General features: G+C 55.4%; 1 protein-coding gene across 1 annotated transcript in view; it reads right to left on the bottom strand.

Moving 5' to 3' along the window:
• Positions 1 to 6,664: 6,664 nt before the first annotated feature.
• PAXIP1 (PAX interacting protein 1) overlaps positions 6,665 to 19,349 on the bottom strand; it is a 39,531-nt gene continuing 26,846 nt past the window's right edge. The window contains exons 9-21 of the mRNA XM_081101882.1: positions 17,754 to 17,849; positions 16,887 to 17,024; positions 16,401 to 16,522; positions 15,778 to 15,962; positions 14,937 to 14,980; positions 13,059 to 13,129; positions 11,936 to 12,038; positions 10,961 to 11,129; positions 9,294 to 9,394; positions 8,239 to 8,373; positions 8,091 to 8,166; positions 7,955 to 8,012; positions 6,665 to 7,128 (exon numbers count right to left, since the gene is read on the bottom strand). Of these exons, the coding sequence (XP_080958008.1) occupies positions 6,945 to 7,128; positions 7,955 to 8,012; positions 8,091 to 8,166; positions 8,239 to 8,373; positions 9,294 to 9,394; positions 10,961 to 11,129; positions 11,936 to 12,038; positions 13,059 to 13,129; positions 14,937 to 14,980; positions 15,778 to 15,962; positions 16,401 to 16,522; positions 16,887 to 17,024; positions 17,754 to 17,849 (1,482 nt within the window). The 3' untranslated portion in view covers positions 6,665 to 6,944. The remainder of the gene's footprint in view (positions 7,129 to 7,954; positions 8,013 to 8,090; positions 8,167 to 8,238; positions 8,374 to 9,293; positions 9,395 to 10,960; positions 11,130 to 11,935; positions 12,039 to 13,058; positions 13,130 to 14,936; positions 14,981 to 15,777; positions 15,963 to 16,400; positions 16,523 to 16,886; positions 17,025 to 17,753; positions 17,850 to 19,349) is intronic.

The following is a 19,349-nucleotide window of genomic DNA, read 5'->3' as shown; positions in this document are numbered from 1 at the left end:
AGCAGGTGGCAGGCACAGCTTCTCAGAAGAGCCCCTGTGGCAGGCAGGCAGAGGGGCGCGGGACTGAGGACAGGAGGCTTGAGCGGCGGGCTTGAAGGCTGCGCCCGCCAAGCTTTCTGTCCCAAGCCGGCAGCCATCTCCTGGGGCTGAAGCTCATGGACAAAAAAGGGAGAATAATTTCCCAGGGTGACCTGTTCCTATACTCCCACCCAGCAGGTTGCGGTGGGCAGTGCCGCCCAGGCCTGTAGCTTCCTGAGTGAAAGGCATCTGCCTGCAGCCAGCTCTGCGTGGGGGGTGCTGCTGGGTCCCCGTGCCTTTGCAAGGCCAGAAGTCACTCCCTGGGAGGGACAGCACCGCCTGGAGCTGTGACCTTCCGCCCCAGGCCCGCCCTCCTGCTCCCCGCCCTCCGCCCTCCGGAGTCTTCCCCCCTCTCCTTCCGAATCAGATGCAGCACAAAGCAGTGTCACTGTCATTCTCGGGAGCCTGTGAGACCTTGCTTCGCGAATGTCAGTGAACTCTTAGGAACAATCCCCCACATTGTGGGTGTTTCTTAGGCCCCCCAACCACAGCAAGAAGCCAATCAGAGACCAGGGTCCCGCTGGGCCTGGGAGAAGGGGCCCTGGGAAGCCGACGGCCGGCAGGTGGCAGCATCGACCAGGAGCTGCCTGGCTCCCAGTGAGTGGCTGCTCCCTTCCAGAGCCTCGCAAGGCAACCAGCTGTGTGCTGACTTCCAAGAGCTGTTCCCGTGCCCAATTTTGCAACCGTAGGAGGCACGACCCATTTAGTGAGGGACTGTGCGATCTGGTCACCAGTCCTGAGCCCCGACGCTGTTGGGCAGACTCTGAAGAACCACTTTGCTCTTTTTATATACAAGCAGAGAGGCTTTCAAAAGCTCACACAATTTTGGGGGAAAACAGATCATGTGCGTGTGTGAATGTGCGTGCCGGGGTTCTAGTCCCAGCATCAAGAAGGGTCCAGGAATCTGGAGAAGGCTGTGTGTAGATGTCAGATAGGAATCCAGGGACTAATAAAGAGTCCAGAGACGAGATATAATTTTGAAAGGCATTGGGGGTCAGAGGAGCTTAGCTAAAGGAGCTAAGATCCAAGATCTTAAGTCTAAGGTCTTAGGTTCTCTCCGTCCCCAGGACCCCATGCTTTTTTTTTTTTTAATATATTTTATTGATTTTTTACAGAGAAGAAGGGAGAGAGATAGAGAGTTAGAAACATCAATGAGAGAGAAACATCGATCAGCTGCCTCCTGCACATCTTCTACTGGGGACGTGCCTGCAACCCAGGTACATGCCCTTGACTGGAATCGAACCTGGGACCTCTCAGTCCGCAGGCTGACGCTCTATCCACTGAGCCAAACCGGTTTCGGCCCCATGCTTTTTATTAACACAACTTGTCCTGAGGGGAGGCAGAGATATACACTTCAAAGGGTCAGGGTTTCAGTACAGAGTCCATTGTCAGAATGGGGGAATTAGCCTACAGCTGTTCAGGTGTTTGGCCAGTAGGAGGCAATAACATGTAGATTAAGATGCCCTTTAACTGTCTGGCAGCCACAGTCAATTTAATGTATCCTATTCAGGTTTGGGGAAATGCCTTTAGCCATTCCCAGATGCAGCCCTGCTGTCATGCTGGAATTGGGAATTGGTCTCCGGCATGTGTGTGTGTGTGTGTGTGTGTGTGTGTGTGTGTGTGTGTGTGAATGTGTGAGCGTGTTTGTGTGTTGATGTGCATGTGTGTGTGTGAATGTGTGTGTATGTGCATGAGTGTGTAAAGTGCCAGCTAACTAGCCTACTGGCATCCCTTCTGTGGCTAATTTCCAGTCCCAGGAGGGTGTCCCTGTGTGACCCGGCAACGGCTGCCGAGGGCGTCCCTGTGTGACCCGGCAACGGCTGCCGAGGGCCAGGCCAGAGGAAGCCTGACAGCACAGGCCCCCACGGTGAGGCCCGCGGCCCTCGGGTCAGCACCGAGACGTGGATCTGCACTTGGTTGTACGTGACCCTACGGGCGCCCTGGTCCTTGCCTGCAGTGCTGCGGAGCCTGTGCACGGTGCTCTAGCACCACCTCGCACTCCTCCCAACTCCAGCTTCTAAGAATCAAATCCTTACCCACGCTTCCTTGCTCTCCACTTAGCTGAGACCCTCTCGCCTCACCTCTGTGTCCTGAATCTCAGGACCGGCTTCTGACACACTGACTGTCCCCCCTTCCCGGGCCCCCGGCCTGGCGGCTCCAAACAGCGGCCACTCGTCCCAAACCTCAGAGAACAAAATACAGGACACCAGCTATGCACGCAGCTCGGCAGCCCCTGCCAACCCAAACCCTGGGGCGCCGGACACTCCCCTGCTGCTCATTGCAGGTGCCCTTCCTCCCTCACCTGCTGCGGGCTGAGCCACAGAGGAACCCACCTCTCAGCCAGGGGCCCCGCCCGCCCAGCCCTCCCCAGCAACGAAGACCTGGGTATGTGGACATGGCCCCAGGTGTAGGGGACATGGCTCAGGAGCCCTAGCGCTTTGAGGCCTAAGACGAGCCACATGGCTCAAGGGCAGAGCGGCCCTGCCTCCGGGCTCTGACAAGTTGACCTTGACCATCGGCCTGTGTTCTTGCCGTTTCAGGGGACACAGCCACTCAGGAGTGCACCCTTGGTCCTGGGATGTGGACACTCGTCAGGAGTCCTGTGGAGGCCAGCGCGAGCTCACAATAGCAGCTTTCTTCACCTGCTTTTTAAATGTTCCTAAGGAAAGTCACCACGTCAGCCATCTCCACCGGGACGGCTCAGCGAAATCAGGTCCGTTCACACTGTTGTGCAACGATCACCGCCATCATCTCCAGAACATCTTCCATCTTGAAAACGGAAACTCTGTCCCCATTGAACACTAGCTCTCCACCCCTCTCCCCTGGCCCCGGCCCCCACCATCTACTCTCACTCTGTAAATTTGACTCTCCTAAGGACCCCATGTAAGTGGAGCCCTCCAGTGCTTGCCCCGTTGTGATTGGCTTCTTAAACTCCCTTTCTAAGGTGAGTCTGGCCCAGTGCACAGACCACATTTTGCTTATCCGTCCATTTGCAGATGCGCACTTGCTTTGCTTCCAACCTTTGCTGCCAGTGCTGCTGTGAACATGGGCATAAACACGTCTCATGGCGACTGCTGTCCGCTCTCCTGGGTGTGTACCCGGCAGTAAAGTTGCTGGATCATTGGGCAACTCCGTTAACATTTGAGGAACCGCTATCCTTTTTCCACAGAGGATGCATCAGTTTACATTCCGACTAACTGTGAGGGTTTCAACCTCTCCATCCTCTCACCAACGCTCACTGTTGGTTGGCTGGTTTTGGACAGGAGCCATCCTAGAGTGTCACTGTGGGTTCGAGTCGCACTTCCCTCTTAATTGGGGATGTTGACCATCTTTTCATTAGCGTATTGGTCATTGATACATCTTTGAAGATATGTTTATTCAAGCCTGGCCAGTGTGGCTCAGTGGTTAAGCATCGACCTATGAACCAGGCAGTCACAGTTCAATTCCCAGAGCACATGTCCAAGTTGCGGGCTTGGTCCCCGGTAAGGGCGCGCTAGAGGCAGCTGGTCAATGATTCTCTCATCGTTGATGTTTCTATCCTCTCGCTCCCCCTCTGAAATCAATAAATATACAAAGAAAAGTCTATTCGAGTCCTTTGCCCAGATTTTAATCAGGTTGGGCTTTTTGGTTGTTGAGTCGTAGTTCTTAATATCGTCTCGATAATAGCCACTTATCATATGATCTGCAAATATTTTCTCTTTGGGTTGCCTTTACACTGTGATTGGTGTCTTTGTTTGTTTTATGATACATAAGATTTAAATTTTGATATGGTCGAGTTTACCTGGTTTTTGTTGTTACTGCTGAAGATGCGAAGAAACCCTGGAGGAACCAGGTAAGGCTCTGCAAGTCTCTGTGGGCAGGAAAGCTGGCCAGGTGGGAACGGGGGTCAGAGGCAGGAGGGAAGGGGTCAGTAGAGCCAGGAGGGAAGGGGGTCAGTAGAGCCAGGAGGGAAGGGGGTCAGTAGAGCCAGGAGGGAAGGGGTCAGTAGAGCCAGGAGGGAAGGGGGTCAGTAGAGCCAGGAGGGAAGGGGGTCAGTAGAGCCAGGAGGGAAGGGGTCAGTAGAGCCAGGAGGGAAGGGGGTCAGTAGAGCCAGGAGGGAAGGGGTCAGTAGAGCCAGGAGGGAAGGGGGTCAGTAGAGCCAGGAGGGAAGGGGTCAGTAGAGCCAGGAGGGAAGGGGTCAGTCTAGAGCCAGGTGGGAACGGGGATCAGTCTAGAGCCAGGAGGGAAGGGGGTCAGTAGAGTCAGGAGGGAAGGGGTCAGTAGAGCCAGGAGGGAAGGGGTCAGTAGAGCCAGGAGGGAAGGGGTCAGTAGAGTCAGGAGGGAAGGGGGTCAGTAGAGTCAGGAGGGAAGGGGTCAGTAGAGCCAGGAGGGAAGGGGTCAGTAGAGCCAGGAGGGAAGGGGTGAGTAGAGTCAGGAGGGAAGGGGTCAGTAGAGTCAGGAGGGAAGGGGGTCAGTAGAGTCAGGAGGGAAGGGGGTCAGTAGAGCCAGGAGGGAAGGGGTCAGTAGAGCCAGGAGGGAAGGGGTCAGTAGAGCCAGGAGGGAAGGGGTCAGTAGAGCCAGGAGGGAAGGGGTTCAGTCTAGAGCAGTGATGGCGAACCTATGACACGCGTGTCAGTGGTGACACGCAAACTCATTTTTTTGGTTGATTTTTCTTTGTTAAATGGCATTTAAATATATAAAATATCAAAAATATCCATCTTTGTTTTACTATGGTTGCAAATATCAAAAAATTTCTATATGGCCGAAACCGGTTTGGCTCAGTGGATAGAGCGTCGGCCTGCGGACTGAAGGGTCCCAGGTTTGATTCCGGCCAGGGGCATGTACCTGGGTTGCGGGCACATCCCCAGTGGGGAGATGTGCAGGAGGCAGCTGATCGATGTTTCTCTCTCATCGATGTTTCTAACTCTCTATCTCTCTCCATTCCTCTCTGTAAAAAATCAATAAAATATATTAAAAAAAAAAAATTTCTATATGTGACAAGGCACCAGAGTTAAGTTAGGGTTTTTCAAAATGCTGACACGCCGAGCTCTAAAGGTCCGCCATCACTGGTCTAGAGCCAGGAGGGAAGGAGGTCAGTCTAGAATGAGAGGTAACCGTGCCTGAGGGAAATGAGTTGTGGGCTAGGGACGTCAGATTAAGACTGAAACTTCACAGCTTGGTACTTCGTTCTTTTTGGCAGAAGTGTGGCCATCAGAATCGCATCTCAGAGAAGGTGCTCGTGCAACAGCAGGAGCGCAACTAGAAAGGAGTCTGGAGGCGAGGAGACATGGAATACCTCGCTGACTTCGAGGGAAGGAAATGAGCACAGGGGCGGGATGGAGGGAGAAGGGGCGGTCAGGGGAGCGAGGGGAGGCGGGAGGAGGTCGCACTTCGAGCACCAGGAGGTGGCTGCTGCTGTTACGTGCCAGGAGCACGTGGAAGGTGAGTGAGCGAGGGGAAGGCGTCACACGGACAAGGAGAGATGCACTGCAAGGCGAGGAGGCAGGGACACCCACCAATGTAGACCTTCATCCCTTATTCCTGAAGACGGCTGCCAGGGCGGATCTTCACGAGCCCAACAGGTAACTCTCTCTGGTGAAATCACCAAGGTCACGGCAGGCAGAGGACAGTAACAGTGAGGATCCATCCTTCTTTTGGGGGGGGGGGGGGGATTAATCCTCACCCAAGGATACTTTTCCATTGATTTTTAGAGAGTGGGAGGGGGAGAGACAGAGAGAAACACCGGTGTGAGAGACACATTAATTGGTTGCCTTCCGCATGCACCCTGACCAGGGCCAGGGACTGAGCCTGAGGTACATGCCCTTGACAGGAATCGAACCCGGAACCCTTTAGTCCTTGGGCCAACGCTTAATCCACTGAGCCAAACCAGCCAGGGCGAGGGGTCCCTCCTTTTCAAACAGAACGTGTGGCAGTTCCCTTGCCACTTGCAGAAGTGACTTCACATGGTCCCATCAGTGCTGGGAGACACCTGAAGTAACAAGGTCCCAGCTGCACACGACACCCCGCCCCACACGGACATGGACAATTCCCCAACGTAGGGCTTGTTCTGTTAACAATCTCTAAAAACGTGTCCCCCAAATTGTGTTCAAGAATTAAATCGTGGGGACGGTGCAATTAAAAGTTGACTCCCGAGCAGATCGCAGATCCTCAACATGACAAAGCAGACGTTTCAGAAACTTACACAGCAAGTTCCTGGTTTCAGGCCTGTGACCACAGCAGCGTGAGCGCCACTGGGCCCGAAGGCCTGGATCTTAAACAGAACCGGGTGTCAGCAGGGCCGACCTGCCCGCTCTCCGGAGGCGCACACCACCGTGCTGGCCTGGGCGCCGGTCTCCGCTGTTCCTGTGCCCGAGACCCGACAGCTCGGGCGGGAGCAGACACGGCAGACCAGGGCGCTGGGTCGTGGAGAATGGTTCCCATGGATGGGGCAGGGGCACTGACTACTAATATCTATGAAGTCCCTCCCAGAAATATTCCCTAGGAGAAAATTTACTAGAAAATATTTTGCCTCGAGGTTACTTAAAATTGATCCAGGTTGATGGAAATCACACGTTACGCAAAAAAGATGGAATCACAAAGGACCACTAAGTTCTAAGAGCAAAAGTACATTTATTTAAAATGTGGGCAGAGTTCAATATAAAAGGACAGCATGGAAGGAATAAAAACAAAGTACAAAACACTTTGCATCTTCAAATCCATAATTTAGGGACAGCAGGTCCTATTTACAGCCCTTCGCCTGTAGCTCAGGCTCCATCAAGTGGGAAACGTTTAAAAACCTGACAAAGGCTAATCGTAAAACCTTGATGGGGCTCTTTAAATCATTTAGTACAAACATAATTTATGTTCCTCAATAAAATCACACATCTTCAAAGATGCAGCATAATGACACTGTTCTCCTGCTTTAAAACGCCGGTCCCTACGGCAGCAGCTGGAAAACGAAGGCTCGGGAGGGAGCAGAGGCCGGCCGCGGCCGCCAGGACACTGGCCTGCAGGACCCTGCGCTCTGGACCAGGCACCACGGCAGAGACGTCAGTGGAATTTATACGTAGGCTGCTGAGGAAAACTGCTTCCCAGACAGGGCCTGCCTCGACTCACTGTGTGGACCTCCCATTTCACCGCCGCTCGGCCCCTCCCAGGGCAGGGGGCACCCCACACCAGGCTCACCTGCCCAAGTGCCTGCCGGTGGCCCAGTGGGCACCTGTGAAGCTACGCAGGTGACCAAGCACAGCCCAGACTGAGCCCGCCAGCCCACACCTGCTCCCCTCACTGGGCACAGGGCACTAGGCTGCATTCAGGCCACAGGGATAAAAAAAGGCCTGAGATGACACCACCAAACCCCCAAATCACTTTGTTTTGTGAACCTTCACCTGAGGACATTTTTTCCATTGACCTCTTTCTTTTCAAGAGAGACTGGAACGGAGGGAGGGAGTAGGGAGAGAGAAAGATTGATCGAGAGACACATCAGCTGGTTGCCTCCTGCACACATCCAGACCAGGACCAGGGATCGAACTTGTATCCCAGGTATGAGCCCTTGACTGGGAATTGAACCCAAGACCCTTTGGTGCATGGGTTGGCACTCTAGCCATTGAGCCACTGGTCAGCTCCCCCTCTCCCCCCACACATCATTTTTCAGGCAATTCTTCCTTCTGAAGGCGAAGGCAGCACAGAACAGGCCTCACCAACATGGCTGTGAGCGGAGAAGGGCTCTGGCACTGATGCACACACTGAAAACAAGACGCCGACTGCCAGGTCCCTGGCCTCTCGTCCCCGTCCCCGTCCCCGTCCCCGTCCCCCTGGCTGGGGCCATGCCCTACCACACAGACCGACCCCCACTGGGCAGCGCGGGGCTCTGCCGGCGCCTCACAAAGGATATGACTCGTAGTCCAGCGTCTGCGTGAGCACCCCCGTGAGCACGAACTCCGCGTTGTGGACATCTGAAAGCCGCAAACAGAGCAGTGAGCGGAGGGCGGGGCGGCCCCACCCCGCACCCCGCACCCCGGGGCAGCACGTACCGAGGCCTCGGGCGAAGTACTCCCGGCACAGGTGCAGGTCGTTCTCACAGGAGATCAGGACGATCTCGGACAGACTCTGCGGGAGAAAGGGAGAGTCGGAGCCTGCCAGGGGCGCGCCAGGCCGAACGGCGGCTCCCGCGGGACCCACCTTATTCTGCTTGTGTTCCAGGAGCTTCCGGAAGGATGGGGGTCTGGACAACACCTTTCCTCCCGCACACTCCACGATCGCCTTCATAGTCGACAGGCTGGGGCAGATCCCAGGAGTGATGTAAAAATATTTTGCCTAAAATAAAAACATGGGCACGATGCTTTGCCAGCGCTCTGACTTCTAGAGCACACCACTTTTCACACACGCCCTCCCGATGATCCTGACAGACGCCTGCTGTCCCCAGGCCACGGGCCGGAGGGACTGGCTGATTGGATCACGGGAAGTACCCAGAACTCACGGCCCTAAGGCACGACGTCCTTTGGGACATACGCGAGGGTAGCAAACACTTTTCCCAGTTCCTGTGATGCTGTACCCAGCATCGTGTCACCCTGAGGGCCTGTCCATCAGGACAGGACAGAGCTGCCTACTGCCTACCGGCCATGTGGACCCACAGGCAGGAAGTGCTGGCGGTGACGGGTCACTCCCCCAGCACCTGCTCCCAAGTGTACCACACACACCGCTGTTCTAAAGTGCTCGTGGGGAAATAAGCCAAACATTTAGAAAAACCAACCAGGCTATTTTAACTCACTAGTGCCAATCATTTCGGATTTCTCAGCTGGCTCCTCAACAAATGTAAAAAGCAGATGATCCTCATTACTTACTTAGCCACTCTGACACCAAAAATTCCAAAGGGCTCTAAGCATTCTATTGAACAAATATGTAAATACCCTTAGCCTGGATGACTTAGGCGCAATTAATATTTTCACAAGCCTCCTCCCTTCTCCAACACGTTCAATGGCAATAGTGTCAGCTACTGTTAACGCACAACAACCAACTGAGACATCTTGTGCCAACTGGGCTATGCAAGCACGCCCTCAGAACCCGGCACGTGATGAGGCCCGTCTCGGGCAGGTCTGCTCCTTCCGCGTGGCACCCACGCTCCAGAGTCACGACAGCACCCTGGACGCACACCCAGGAGGACGGGCCACAGGGTGCAGGCCTCCCCCCGAGGCTTCCGTCTGCAGACTTAGGGCTTTCCCTCTGCGCCAGGTCACCTTGAAGAGTGGAGACACGTGCGCCCTCTTCAAAGACTCCTCCAGGCTGAAAGAGAAGAGCACCTCGGCCTCGGCGTCCCGCAGCAGGTAGCTCTGCTCATCTGGAAAACAGGCAGCGCTCAGCGTCGGCCACGCCCCACAGGCCTCCGCTGAGCTCCCGTCCACCCGCAGGCCCCACAGGCCGCCCCTGAGCTCCCGTCCACCCGCAGGCCCACAGGCCGCCGCTGAGCTCCCGTCCACCCGCAGGCCCACAGGCCGCCGCTGAGCTCCCGTCCACCCGCAGGCCCACAGGCCGCCGCTGAGCTCCCGTCCACCCGCAGGCCCACAGGCCCACAGGCCTCCGCTGAGCTCCCGTCCACCCGCAGGCCCACCGGCCGCCGCTGAGCTCCCGTCCACCCGCAGGCCCCACAGGCCGCCCCTGAGCTCCCGTCCACCCGCAGGCCCCACAGGCCGCCCCTGAGCTCCCGTCCACCCGCAGGCCCCACAGGCAGACGGGCTCCCTCTCCCAGACCAGAGCGTACTTAGCCTCCTAAAACATGTGGGAAAGCCACGCCCCTCACCACGGCCCCACCCTCCACACCCTCAGACAGTAAGGGCAGCCGTCCCTGCTGTGCAGTGGCCACAGTGACCTGAGGACACTAGACTCAAATAGTTAAATGGTACCGATTTACCAAAAACATAGTTCCTTTAAGTACATGGAAGTGCACAGCAATTTATAAAGGAATAGTTTGTTTTTTTATTAGTTCTCACCTAAGGGTGTTTTTATTTTTTTAAGAGAGAGGAAAGGGAGAGAGACAGAAACATAGATGTGAGAGAGAAACATTGACTGGCTGTCTCCTATACACACGGCAACCTAGGTATGTGCCCTGACCAGGAGTCAACCCACAATCCTTTGGTGGATAGGACGACGCTCCAACCAACTGAGCCACCCAGCCAGGGCCAAAGTGACTGTTTACAAAATCAGGTGCTTATACTTGTATATAAGAATTTCTGAATTAACCAATCACACACAACCTTATGTGAGGTGACCAATAATATGTGTCTCTACTATATGACCTATATCTTTATGGTGCAAGACAGGGCATTCACATCGGACACTGTTGTTGCGTTGTTTGTTGTCATTTTTATTTGACAATCTAAAGGAAAAGGGGTCAGGGCCCTGACTAGTCGGGTATGGCATGTTTTAAAAACTCTTGCAGCTCACGGTTAAATATTGCTATTTTAAAACAGTGATTTTAAAATGTGACAACCATTCTTGGCCAGTTTGCTTGCCCGTGGCAAGAGCCAGCGAATCACAAAGAAAGGCAGCAGTTTATGGACTGCTGGAGACACAGAACCAACCCAGCAGCGAGTCACAGATAGGCGAGCTGGAAGGAGACAGAGTGTCCAAGCGAGGGGGGCGGGGGGGGGGATTAGAAAGATGAATTCCGACGAAGGAAAAGGGACAGAGCCTGCCGGTGGCCTGTCGGAGGCCCAGGGGACGGAGGCACACTGAGTGAAGCATCTAAAACGTCCATTTCCAGGCACAAATGAAGCTGAGCCCCCGAGACTGGAGCGCTCACCACGGAGTCAGTGTGTGCGATGGAGACACGGACACTGAAGGAGAGGGGAGATGTCTGCTTTCGTTGGGACAAAAACCTTACAGCTGAGGTGCTGGCGCTGCTCACCAATAAACTTCTGGCACTTCAGGCTCTCGTCCAGCCACTCGGGAGTCACGATGTGCCTCACCACGGACACGGCCGTCAGGAACTTGACCGTGCGCGTCACCTTGCTGGCGATCAGGTGCGTGCACTTGTGCGCAGACTCGGCAATGTCGCCCCCGAGAATGTAGAGCTTCTGAAGGCAGAGACAGAGACAGGAGCTGCATTGTGTGCGTGTGGCCCAGAGCAACACGTCCAGGACGAGACCTAGGGTACAGCTCTCAGCCACACACAGCAGCCGGCAGCCCCCAGGCTGTGGGAGAGGACGCCCCCCAGCCTGTGGGAGCGAAAGCTGGAGCCCCAGGGCATTTCTGTGGTCGGTTGCACACACACCAGGACCCAACCACATGGCCCTGTGGGCAAGGAGGCTCTCCTCACAGCGAGCGTCCAGACTGCCTGCGCTGAACTGCGTGGCCAGGAGGCACAGGTAAGCTACCATCTCTATTTTAAAAATGATAGCATGAAAACTGACAAGACACAAACATATAAAAAATGGTCTCAATAACTGGACTAAGGTAAAAAAATGAAATTATACTAAGTTTATAACAGTAGCATTTATAATTGCTTCTTTTCCTTAAAAAAATAACACGTGAAATGTCTGAACACATCACGACACAGGCCGCCTTAGGCTCTCGCCAGCCCCCCACAAACCAGGAGAGCCAGTGCCCTTGGCTATTTCAAGAAGTTTATTTGAAATTTTTGTGAAAATGCACACACTCAGCCCCGCGTGGCCTCCAGCCAGGAGCTACTGTGAGCAGATGGAGGTCCCGCGCAGAGGCCCGGAGGGGAGGACGTCCCTTGCCCGGTGGCCCGTGACCCTCGGCAGCGTGGCCGTATGGGTGGCTGTGGTCGGTCACCCGAACCCGCCTCCCCGCAGAGAGGAGGCCAGTGTCCTCGGCGGACAGGAAGGACCCTGTGCCGCCCCGCGAGCAGGTGGCTCACCTTGACGTACTGCTGCACCTGCACAGGCTCAAACCCCGTGAACAGCACGGAAGGCGCCAGCTCAGGGGCTAACTTTTTAGTGGGAGGCGGTATGTCTTCAATTCTACAAAACAAACAGAGCAGAATGAAGGGTGTATTGTTTACTTTTAAAAAGTTCTTTGAAGACAAGGGACTTGCGTGGCTTTAACGAGCACGACCAGCCGTGAGTGGGCTTTTCCTCAAAGAAAACGCATGAGGGACGGTCCTTTCCTGCCGCGGGGCTCACCTGCCCAGACGCACAGCACGCAGGCCCCCACGGCTCAGGCTCAAGGCCCCTCTGCCTCACGGCTCTCCCTCCCAACTGAAAATGGGTTTAAATTGGCCTTAAAGAGCAGGTGCGCATTCAAGCTGATCCCATCGCTGGTCCCGCCCACCTCCCCGCAGAGCCAGCGAGGTGTCCCTGCCGCTCCAGCCTGCCCCAACCAGAGGACCCCCTTTAAATTGAACCTCAGCCTTTTAATTTCCTTAAATTTTCCAAGGACTATTTTTGCTCATATTTAACAGAGGCAGTCTAGGTAACAAAAAGCTTAAGTTTATTTGCAGGAAGGAGGGAGCGCTGAGGAGCAGGGAAAAGAAAAGGAACTGGTGACGGCAACAGACCTCCAGGCAGTAAACCATGCCCAGGTGCAGTCTGGGAGGAGAGTTTCCTAGAATCACGGATGGCAACATGCTGCCTCAACCGGCCAGCGGACGGCACCACTGCCGGGCACTGGCCTCCCAGTCACCGAGTGTGCTCACCCTGCCGCCCACCCACCACCACCGCCCCCCCTACCCCGCCCCCCACTCCCCGAGAGGCTGGGGTGCCACCGTATCCTGGCAGTGCTGGTAAGGTGCTACTTTTGAAGAACAAGATTCAACTGGTTTTTTGGTGTGTGTTTTTCATAAGAAAGAAAACAACAGCCTATTCACCTTTTCCTCCAGCAACAAAGTGAGAAACATGGCAATCAAGCTGTGAATCATGACCTATTCACACTGAAAACGTCAGGAACATCCCCAACTGCCACCAGTTCGGAGCAGCCCTGTCAAGCCCCCAGAGCGCGGTGTGACTGTCCTTGTCATGGCCCAGAGGGAGGTATGAGCATACCTGGCTCTCTTGGAAGAAGGCTGAACGTTCGTTACTTCGTTCTGCTTCAGTTTGGGGGGTGGTCTTACAACCTGGAATTAAAGTATGATTTACTTCGATCAACTTCCCAAGTAATGCAGTGGCTTCCAAGAGCTCTGGGTCCTTCAGGTGCAGGCCCCCTCCCCCCCCCCCCCGGGTCTCTGCAGGGCACGCCCCACCTCCCCACAGGAGGCCTGGAGGGCAGCACAGATGCGTTGCCCTGGTCCAGCAGCATCAGGAGACTCCAAGAACCTAAGCCCTGCCACCTTCTACCCCATGTCAGAATGCTCCCATTTTCATTGTAAGTATTTCATCTTGCAGCCCACTGGGGATTGGAAAGCACTCAATGCAATTACACCTCATTTTTAAAAACGCAGTATCCAGAACCAGAAACGCCCCTGAGGGCTCAGAGCTTGCAGGACAGTCACAGGAGCAGAGCCGACAAGGGAAGGAGGCCCTGGTCCCAGCCGTGTCCCGTACATGGCCTCTAACGCAGCCACTGTCCCATCACCCCTTCTGCATGTCTTCAATGCAGGGCTTCTTTTAAGAAGCCACTCTGAACATCACCTCACTAACCACAGTTGCGCTTCCCACACGGGGTGCCGACCTCTGCCCTCAACCTTGAGGATCACCCTCACTAACCACACGCTGCACTTCCCAGTTAAAGGATCTGAACCACCGAATACACGCGGAGCTTCTGGCAAGACCTGGAACCTCCCAGCTGTTCCAGATGCGGAACCTGCAGGAAGGCTCGACTCCTTAGAAAACAACGACCCTCAACTCTCTACTCCCCAAGGTCAAATTTAATCTCCAAACTCCACTTGCCGGTGGCAAGGACAGAAACAGAATAGGGACCAACCATGGCACAGCGGCCTTCCCGGTGAGCAGCCCTAACACTAACATAGGCCCGACGCCATCCCAGAGCCTATGCCGAGAGGTTTGGGTGGGAACTGTGGGGACCGTGTTCATTGTAAAAGCCTCTGTAACATTTCTTTCAACCGCCAGAACCCGGAGAATGTCTGCTTCTGCTGCACATCAGAGCTGGTCAGTGTTATGAAAGTCACATGACTAGCAGGTGGTCACAGCAGGAGGGACCAGCCAGCAGCCCACAGGCTCCCTCAGATCACGTTGTAGCATCGACACCCGCAAGCAGGCCCGGGTGGCACCGCGAGTCCTGGCAAGAGCACTGTCTTCAGTTAGTGGGTGACGTGGCACAAACGCTCACCTCTGCACTGACAGGGTCACGGTAGGAATCAGACAGGACACGACATCCGTGAGGATGACATAGGGAATGCACGTGCTAACATGCCTGTAAGCCTCAACCTTTCAATCACACTTCTACCAACAACAGCAAGACTACCACCCACCTCAGGCATGAAGAGTGACTCCGCTGCCCCCCAGAGAAGCGGCGTGGGGTGAGTATAATGGTCACGTGGGGAACTCTGCGAAGCCAATGCCCGCCCCGGCCCTGCCTTCCCAGTGAGGACACGGCCCACAGGCAGGGCTGCCCACCCTGAAGCAGCGCATCAGAGACCTCAACCCCCGGACGGCCTGCCTGGACACGAGAACACCGACCGGCGGCCCTGTGGCCGCGAGGCTGGGCCCTGAGGCTCTGGCTGCCACCCCGCCCCACACCGTCTCCTCCCGTCCCTGGTGCCACTGAGGCGCTCACTGCAGCACAGGGTGACTGACGGTGCCACCGTCAACGAGAAAGCAGAACCAGGGACACTACACGTTCCTGACAGGCGACAACAGCCTCCATTGGTTGTCAGACAAGCTGCCGAGAGTGCAATCTGCAAAGGCAAAACCCTCCTGCACCTCGTGGCGCTGCGGCAGCCAGGGAGGCCCCACGTGACCTACCGTCAACAGCTCGGCCGACACCTTCAGCGGGACTCTCCACGCATCTAGAGAAGAAACAGGTTCTTTTACCACCAGATGCCGTTCAAACAGCAGAGCCTCTGGAAGACGGTTCCTGGGGTGGCGATCCCAGACCCCCAGGGACACGGCGGACGCGGAGGACGAGTGGAAGGACTGGGAGTCAGAAAGGCTTTCCTGCGGGGACGAGGGGCGGGTGCTCCGGGATAGCACTCGCCGTCCAGCCCGCTGTGCGTGTCCAGCACGAGGCCATGAGGCCTCGGCACAGCTGTCAGAGCGGGCGCCAGTCCCTCTGGGACCAGGCTGGCCTCTTCTAGACCGCCTGTGACCAGGGGTTCCCGGACGGTGCTGCACTTGGGCACCGGCAGGAAGGGCCGCAGTCCTCACAGAGGAAGTCACGGGAGGCAGACGCGGCTGGAGGACTGTGTCGTGAAGGTGTGAACACGGCACGCCACTGCCTCTTCTCGAGCCAGTGCCCGGGCAGAGTGCCCGTTTCTGGGTTCAGTTCAGTGACGCAGTAACACTGGGGCGTGACTCCTGCAGTGGATCCCCACCAGGGGCTGAGGAGCAGCCAGCATGCATCCCGACCTAATGCAACCAAGTCAACCCCAGGCGACAACACAGCAGCCGTGGGCTCTACACATGACACAGGGCACATGCCAGGGCTGGAGCCTCTCAGGGCCACGCTACCCGCCTGAGACAGACCAGCCAGGCTCCCGCATGCCCTCCCATCTCGAGCGGCCTCTGGGAGAAGGTGGAAGTGCAGAGGAGATGGGAGCAGGACTGGCGGCACGCAGGCCGCTCTCCCTCAGCGGGAGCCACTCACCCAGCAGGTTGACCACGAGGTGCGGGCTGGGGGCGAAGGGGTCGGGCAGACTGAACGCCGTGTAGCGGCTGCACTGGACCTGCCGCAGAGCCTCGAAGTTTCCCAGCAGAATGTCCCCGAGCCACTGCGCGTTCACGCAGGGGATCCTCCACTCTTTGGCTTTCTCGTACTTTAAACCAGTTGGCCTTTTTTGGTGGAGAGAACACAAAGATTAAATGTTAAAGTTGTCTACTGTGCAAATGACTATTTTCAACGAAAGCCGGTAAAAACACCTTGTTTGTCAGGAAGGACAGGGACATCTCAGCAAAGCTGAGGGAGCCCTGCTGGCCAACAGGTGTCATGTCCCTCAGCTTGCCCTGGGCCACGGGACATCACCCACTGTCCCACGCCTCTGCGTGCCTGTGACCAACTAAGCAGCTCGCAGCTCACTGACCCGCCCACCCTCCTTCAGGTGCTCTGGCTGCGCCTGCACACGCGATCATGAGTGTCCCTGTCCTCTTCCACCACACTCTGACCTCCACACTCATGTTCCCCAAAACCGGCATCACTGAGGAGCACACAGCCGCGCAGACAGCCCGCGCCCGGTGCGTCCAAGGTGCACCGGGGCTCCCAGGCGCGCTTACTCTTTACAGATGAGGACCGTGTTGCTGCGGCACAGGTAGCCCGTGTATTTGGCCCCTGCCAGGTAGGCCATTAACTTCAGGTCATCTCTGTCACCGTCAACAAATCCGGTCACAGAAATAATCTAAGGGAAGAAGCAAATACGGTAAAATACGATTTAACACAAGAATCTTTTTCCACGTTTGTTGTTTTATGTGGACGTATGTTTTCACTCTTTCTTTGGAATTATGGGAGATACCAGGGCATGTGACTATCAGTCAGTTCTTTGCACCCCTTACTGACTCGTTCTGATGATTTGGGTAGAGAACGTACAACTTTGGATAAAGTCCTGCCCAATAGCGGTCTCTTCTTGTGCAAGACACGGGGTTTATTTCGGAATTGTAATCAGTGTCAAAGATTGTGCAGAATCAGGCAAACATCCCCTACGTGTGGAAGACACTGACTGGGCCCAAGCCCGACCCCAAGGCCCAAAGACAGACGCGGCTTACGTGCTGGGAGCAGGGCCTGCCCCCGGGGGGGAAGGCCACGGGGAAGTGCAGGGCGCGGCGCGGGGGCAGCATCTTCTTCCTCTTGAGCACGGTGTTGAGCCAGTGCGCCGTGACGCACCGCTTCCGCTCCCTGAGGGCCTGCGAGGGCAACAGGGGGTCAGCGGGCTGTCCCTGCAGGGCTACACTGACTGAGGGGGCCAAGCTACAGCCCACACTGGAAATCACAGAGTTCCATGGTGTTTAACTCTCAATTCACGAAAATAACTAATTTTAATGCCACTCGAAAGGATGACAACAAGCATGAGTGAGCACCTGCCGTGGAGGTGAAAGCTACGAGTCTTATCACACCTGGGGGCCAACTTCATAGAACGAGGAGCATTTATGATCATGAAAATTAAATTCCCCACAAGCACACAGAGGGCCCCACATACAACTTACGAAAAATGGGACTGCGCCTAACAAGAACCCCAGGCAAAGTGCCCACGCATTTCTACGTGTGTGTGAGGGGCAGGGGGCATGATCGGGACATGGCTCTACTCTTCAGAACGGCTGCCGGAGGTCATTATCACTGACGCAGTAATGTGGGTCTGGTACAAACAAGGGCCTCTTTCAGGAAAGAGAGGGAAGCTCTGGGAGGCATGTACAGCCAGGCCCTGGGGACAGTCCCTCAGGAGGGCATCCTGGTGCCACCCACCACGTACCCACCACGTACTCACAGCACCAGAGCTTGAGTGGAAGGCGGCCCGCCCACCCTTACCGCCCTGAGCCTCCTTGCTCTCTCCTAGTGCCAGGGCATGAGAGTCATCCTTAGAGGGAGGTAAGTCCTCCCCAAGCACAGTCGCTGCCGGCCAGGGGCTGCGGGCTCACCTGTGCGAACATCCCGCTGACCTGGCTCTCGCAGAGCAGGTGTGTGCAGCGGCCGGAGAGCGCGGGGTCCACTGCGCCGCCGTGCGCCTGGATAATCTGCGCGAGACCAGGCACAGTCAGCGTCACGTGCAGAACAGGGAGTTGTACCTCAGCGGTTCTCAACCTTCTGGCCTTTAAATACAGTTCCTCATGTGGTGACCCAACCATAAAATTATTTTCGTGGCTACTTCATAACTGTAATGTTGCTACTGTTATGAACCATAATGTAAATATCTGGCATGCAGGATGGTCTTAGGTGACCCCCGTGAAAGGGTCGTTCGACTGCCAAAGGGGTCGCGACCCACAGGTTGAGAACCGCTGTTGTAACTCAAACCACACAGCTCTTCAAAGAACCACCATATATTACAGCTTATCGCCCCAAAGCATAGAGGTCCGTGTCAGTTATATTCATGGACCTTCCACTGAGCCGATGACGGAAAACGGACTCCACACTCAGTCACTCGGACTTCCCTGAGGGAAGGAGAAGAGGGAATGTCTCTTGATCTGATGCTCCCGACAGACACTCGGAAAGCTCATTCTGTTGTGGGGCTGCCCTGTGCATGGTAGGGGTTGGTGGCATCCCAACCTCTACCGATGGGGAACCAGCAGTATTCTCCCAGTTGTGACAGCTAAAAATGTCTACAGAGCCCTGGTCAGCACGCTCCATGGTTAGAACACCGACCCTCGGACCAAAGGGTCACAGGTCCAATTCCCGGTCAAGGGCATGTACCTGGTTGGGTTGCAAGTTTGATTCCTGGTTGGGGCATGTGTGGGAGGCCACCAATCGACATGTCTCTCTCACATCGATGTTTCTCTCCCGCCCCCCCTTCCACTCTCTCTAAAATCAATTAAAAAAAATCTTCAAGTGAGGATTAACAAAACAAAAAATGTTTGTAGACACTGCCAAGTGTCCCCTGGGGCGCGGAGTCACAGGTAAGAACCATTATTCTAAAGGGGGAATAGGGACGGAATCAGAAAGAAGTTAGCGAATACCAAATCTATTTCTTTATTTAATATTTTTTAGATTGATTTTTTGATAGAAAGGGAGAGGGAGGGAAAAAAACATTGCTGAGAGAGGCACATCATCAGCTGCCTGCTGCACGCCCCCTCCTGGGGATCAAGCCTGCAACCCAGGCATGTGCCCTGACCGGGAATCAAACCCAGGACCTCCTGGTCCATGGGCCGAAGCTCAATCACTGAGCCACACCAGTCGGGCACCAAAATTTATTTTTAAAAACAGATTCAGCTTTTGGGACGAGGGAACTGCTCTGTACCCTGGCTGTGGTGGTTACAAGGCCCTCAGCTTTTGTCAACACTCAAAGAGCTGCTGCAGCTAAGAGGGCTGCCCCACAGAACACTCTGCTTCACTTCCTATTTCTGAAATTTAGTTATTTTACTATATTAATTCACGCAGTTTAATAAGGCACATGCACAGCACCCACATCACACTGATAATGACCAATGTGCTCTAATAGGGTTTGTACTGTCTTCGTGTCAGAAGACGTCACCCCCCTACCAACCACGGAGGCCGCCTCCTGCCCCCATCTCCTCCCCCCT

This window comes from Myotis nattereri (assembly GCF_964212035.1).
Source record: "Myotis nattereri genome assembly, chromosome: 11".
NCBI classification, from domain to species: Eukaryota; Metazoa; Chordata; class Mammalia; order Chiroptera; family Vespertilionidae; genus Myotis; species Myotis nattereri.
The sequence above is the reverse complement of the archived record's forward strand: the minus strand, read 5'-3'. Positions and strand labels throughout refer to the sequence as shown.